The sequence below is a fragment of the Phallusia mammillata genome, chromosome 6 (assembly GCF_965637545.1).
Source record: "Phallusia mammillata chromosome 6, kaPhaMamm4.hap1.1, whole genome shotgun sequence".
In the NCBI taxonomy this organism is placed as follows: Eukaryota; Metazoa; Chordata; class Ascidiacea; order Phlebobranchia; family Ascidiidae; genus Phallusia; species Phallusia mammillata.
In genome coordinates, this window is record NC_137257.1 from 3,315,567 (window position 1) to 3,320,807 (window position 5,241).

General features: G+C 36.6%; 1 protein-coding gene across 1 annotated transcript; it reads left to right on the forward strand.

The window, feature by feature from the left end:
- Positions 1-2,550: 2,550 nt before the first annotated feature.
- Positions 2,551-4,357, forward strand: LOC145232878 (intelectin-1-like). Its single transcript, XM_080097555.1, has 3 exons — positions 2,551-2,638; positions 2,724-3,334; positions 3,632-4,357. Exons 1-3 carry the CDS (start codon positions 2,563-2,565, stop codon positions 3,863-3,865), a joined length of 921 nt encoding a protein of 306 aa, XP_079953681.1. The 5' UTR covers positions 2,551-2,562; the 3' UTR covers positions 3,866-4,357.
- Positions 4,358-5,241: the final 884 nt, after the last annotated feature.

A 5,241-nucleotide genomic window follows, 5' to 3' on the forward strand; every position in this document is an offset into this window, starting at 1 on the left:
TAAAGATGTTTGCAAAAGTGAAGTGGAAAATGGCATAAAAATGCTTACCTTATTATTTCACTTTTGCCATCCTTTGGGCGTTTTTTTATTCATCTCATTATAATCACTGTAAAACAAAGGACAATGGTTATAAAAGATGAAAAACTTACAACACTTAATATGCAACTATAAAAAGACTTACCTTAAAAAACAAATCGACCACAATGTTCAGGGTGTTGTCATTCTATTTTTATTGGTTATTTCCTGCAAACAAAATCTGCGTTACAATTTTTGCAACAAGTTATACGACATTGCATTATTTTAAATAACACTTACCTAAATTTGTAACTAAAACCATACATTTCTCATTTACTGTGTTTATTTTTACTTTTTCTGCTTTATTGGTATTTCTGACCTGAAAGAATGAAAGATCAGGTTATTTTAGTAAGAAACACAACAACTGGAAAACTGCAAGACTTTACCTGATAATATTTTGAGGCCAAACTGCCAATGTAAAGCATTTTTTATTCCATATTACACCTGTAACAATAAAAACAAGTTGATATGAGATATAAACAACTAAATTTTATTCCGCTTCTTTCGTGATAAACCTGGAAAACAAAAACAAGAGCGTTAGATTTGGTTATTGGTATTCTAAATAGTCTTTGTGGCTCTTCATTGGCTGACTTGTTCCATTTTCATAACAGATTCTAAAAGCAGTTCAAATTCTGTTGCTATGACCCTGTACGTCTGAATGCTAGCTTTTGACAATGGCGGCCCGACTAGCCTGACTGCCTTAACCACGAAGCAGCTCGCAGTTTTCAATCAACTAAACTGTTTTAGTTTTCGCAGCGCCGAATTAAGAGAGAATATAAGCCCATATACATCACATTCACATTAATAATAATTTAAGTGGTTAGTATTAAATCACTTTTTACCATTAATGGAAGGAAGAGTTAATGCATATTTTGCGTCTTTTAACAACAAACAAAAGCTACAAAGATTTTAATTAACATGCAAGTATATTAAAAGTAGCTATAGGTTCTAATGCTCGGCAGTGTCACCTCATTGGTGATTTGGTTCTTTTTTTAAGTAGTATATTAAACTACTTTCTGGTTCAAAATCCAAAATTCAAGTAGTATATTAAACTACTAATATAATGCACTGTTTTGAACTGTGTATAAATTGGAATTGCTTCCTAAAACTGGAATCCTGTAGAAATAAAGGGTGGTTATTTTTTGTTATTTTTTATGTTTACTAGATCAAGTTGTCACCAGGGTTTAGTCGTGGACAACTAAATAAAATTTCACCCAAAAGATGCCATCAATATTTAGTTGTGGTCCAGAAAACCAATATTATTTACCCACAAAGTTGCCACTAGGGTTAGTCGTGGTCAACTATACGGAATTTTATCCCAAAACGTCACCACCAAAATTTAGTTGTGGTGATAAAAAAGAGAGTATTTTTTAGACCAAAAAGTTGCCACTAGTATTTAGTCGTGGTCAACTAAAATATCATAATTTCACCCAAAAAGTCACCACCAAATTTTAGTTGCGGTGATAAAAAAGACATATTTATTTAAACCGTCAGGCATTTTTCTTACGCAGGTATGGTAACCCTCTACTGCAAACACTTTAAACTTAGTTTACTATGTTGATTATTAGCACTTTATTAAGAAACTGACGTTGTAACAAAAGCTATACGTTGTAACAAATTCAAAAATTTAGTTATTTTTATACTAAATACAAATGGCACTTCAATGTAGTGATGAGGTAAGGCACGAGAGAAATTGCATTATCTTTCGTTGTCGAATATAATCATGTATATATTGATTACAGTCTCAGGTAAAGTCTTCAAACTACAACTTAATTTCGGATTCTATTTGCTTCAATGATTTGGTTTTTAAACACAAACTAATAACACTAAAAACCTCAAATAGCGAGGTAGAGTTCCTAACACAAGAACTCACTCTAGGCAGGTTGGCTAATTCCGGTAGATGACGCACGCAAAATATTTTTTGAATGCAGTTTGTGTAAAAATACAATAGATGGGCAGGAACTTGGCTGAATGGTCGCGCCTGACCCATACACAGACATATAAAATTCGTCCGAATTCGTCCCGGAAAGTGTCAAAAACAAACAAACAATAAAATCAAGCTTACTGTAAATTTAAATAACTTCGTTTTTCACGCCCTCTATCGGTAATTTGCAAACGTTATCTAGTGTGAGTTCTTGTGTTAGTAGCTCTACCACGTAAAGACGGTCACGGTACAAACACACCTACCAACGGTTTGACAAAAACAATGCACTTGAAACGTAGGTGTGCGGCTGCGATAAAGTACCTTTAAACATTGCGGTATTTAAACATCACTACCGATAGCTGAAACTTAGAAAAATATTACCAAATTTCCAAGTACTGTGGAAATTGTACATGAACGTGACAAATCGATATCAGTTATGTTCAAAGTCTCTGCCACAAAGACGTACTGTGCTTGCTAAACCTTACTATTCGTTAGGTGTGAACAAAATTACTTTTATGTCATAGGTTTTTGTGTGTGTTAATTGAAATTATAAAAGAAACTATATGTGTTCAGGAGAAACAAAAATGTTCAAGCTTCTCAAGTGCTGTATCTTGCTGTCAGCAAGTTTCTCTATCTCATGTAAGTACAAGAAACACGAGTTTTAACATTACCAAATGAGATAACATAACCATATTAAGTTCGACAAAGAAATTTTTCTGCACAGGCGGCATGCAGTCTTGTGAAGAAATGAAGGGAAAATTTTTTCGGAGTGGTGTGTACAATCTAAACACAACAGATGGAGTCGAGTACCAAACCTACTGCGACATGATCACCAACGGTGGAGGATGGACTCTGGTTGCCTCAATACATGAAAACAACGTTCACGATAACGGAAGATGCACAGTAGGAGATAAGTGGTCCAGTGAGCAAGGGAACAACGAATCTACAAAACATGGTGATGGAAATTGGGAGAATCTGAAAATATTTGGCAACGTTGCATCTGCAACCAGTGACGACTTCAAAAGCTTGGCTTATTTTTCCATCGATGACGCCAAGGACATTATGATCTGGCAAGTACCAAATAATACCCCATTGTCGATGTGGAGAAGCAACTCGTATCTTCGATATAGAACCTATACTCAATTCCTTGCTGACCTGGGCGGCAATCTTCAACGTATGTATCAAAGCTACTATCCAATAAGACAAGGCGTTTATAACCCTGGAAGCGACAACGGACCAAGTTATCAAGTCACATACGATGAAGGATCGCCCGCTGATACTCTTTCCCACTTCGGACCAACCACACAACCCTATTTAACAGCAGGATATATACAGGTATCAATTAGTGATACCCCGCAGTCGGCGGAATGTGCCGTTTTGGAAATGTTTCGATTCTGTCCGTACTTTTAATATATCTATACAACGACAACGTCGCATTCTCTTGAAAACATCTATTGCAACCGGTCGATTAGGTTTTACAAATGCGGTTTAGCCGCGAAACCCGTTTATTTGGATATTTTTTCAACCAACGTTATTAAGACGCTTATAGTGATTTAGGCTAATCATCCAGCTCCAAAAATATAAAATTTTGCATCATTTAGTCAAATAACAACTTTCTTGATTTTGTTTCAGTTCCGAACCGTCAACTCAGCGCAAAATATTAATGCCATCTGCCCTGGAGTTAAAGTCGACCCAGCAGCTGTCACATACTATCAACAAGCATGTATTGGTGGAAGCGCGTTCTGGGGCAACTATTTTAACTGTGGAGATTTTAGTGGGATGGCAGCAGGAGGTTACGGCACGGGCTCAGGAACCAGTGTCGACAAAACGTTGATCGAATCAACTTTCCTGATCTTTTATCGTTAACAAATAACGTGTACCTATATGTGCATAAGGAGTGATTTCCAAGGTTCCCAATAAAACAAATTCTGTAATCGAAACTACGAATGTGTGCTGATCATATATGAAAACATACGTAATCAGAACGTAAAATGTTGATAAGAATATTCAAGATCAGCTTCTCGGCTTTTAGAAACTCGTTATTCATATTTTGAACTGGAGTTTCGCCTGCAAAAGTGTGCCTGGAGACATGGAGGTGACATATTTGCGTGGCCACAATAACCAACATATGACGTCAAATAAACGTCATCACTAGGCACAATGATAGCCTAATATTTGTGCCAGTAGTGCTTTTTTAGCAGTAGAGAGTTTTTGCATACTTGAATCGAACAATATAGAGCGCGATGAACAACGGCAAATACAGCAGTAACTATAGTTATGTCTACTGCATGAATACAGTACAGGATCAATTTTGCGGGAGCGCCTGTTTTCATCCAAAACAACGAGTTATGTGCACGATATGTGCAGTGTAGTATGATTTCTATGTACGAAAGAGTAAAAAGCCTTAGGGTTATCAGACGTCCGCAATTTTCCGAAAATTGCGGGCAAAATCTTTGTCCGGAAATAAAAAAAATCTAAATGTCATAAATTTTAGTGTCTGGTAGCCTAACCTAGAGAGGTTCTTACAATTCTTAGCTTAAAGGTTTACGATTAATTGTCGCCTGTGCAGTTTTGGATGCACATAACAGCCAACATACATCCGAAACATCTGATCAGTTTGAATTAATGGTTGTTTGGTTATTTTTTGGTGGGCATTTAAAGCTAACAACACTTCACAGTGAGGCGACAAACAATTTATGATGTCACCAACAAAATAACCCATTATTACGACAAAGATAGTATTATGCAACAGTTTAAGGCTTTGGAAAATTAAAAAATAGTAAACGAAGCGAAAGTAAGAAGTAGATGCTCTTGCTGCAAAAACATGCAACCTGAAATAATTTTCAAGAGGCCAAATCTTGGGTCGCAACTCATACTTAACAGTGCACTAATGACTGCAGTTATAATCCAACTGTTAAAAGTTTTAATAGTGTTTGGGTTCTGCGAGTTGGACTTTGTCAAGAAGCCACCACACCACGTCAAGGTGCCAACCCATGCGGTGGGTCTCATCTAACTCAGTAGAGAGACCCTCGTCCGGCGCAGAACTACAACCGTGACGAGGAAGACAGACTGGTGTGAGGGCATACGAAAGGAATAAGTCCACGTATGCCCCCAGACAAACATACCTTTTAATTGATATTGATCCTTTGTATGAGTAAATTCGCCCATTTTTTACCCTGAAAGAAATATAAAGCGGATGTTAATAAAGATGTTTGCAAAAGTGAAGTGGAAAATGGCATAAA

Bases quoted from the DNA above. Each gene is read 5' to 3' on its own strand.
- LOC145232878 (XM_080097555.1), top strand. From the start codon at position 2,563: ATGTGTTCAGGAGAAACAAAAATGTTCAAGCTTCTCAAGTGCTGTATC. The intron at 2,639-2,723 runs GTAAGTACAAGA...TTTTCTGCACAG, and splicing joins AGCAAGTTTCTCTATCTCAT to GCGGCATGCAGTCTTGTGAA. The intron at 3,335-3,631 runs GTATCAATTAGT...ATTTTGTTTCAG, and splicing joins TAACAGCAGGATATATACAG to TTCCGAACCGTCAACTCAGC.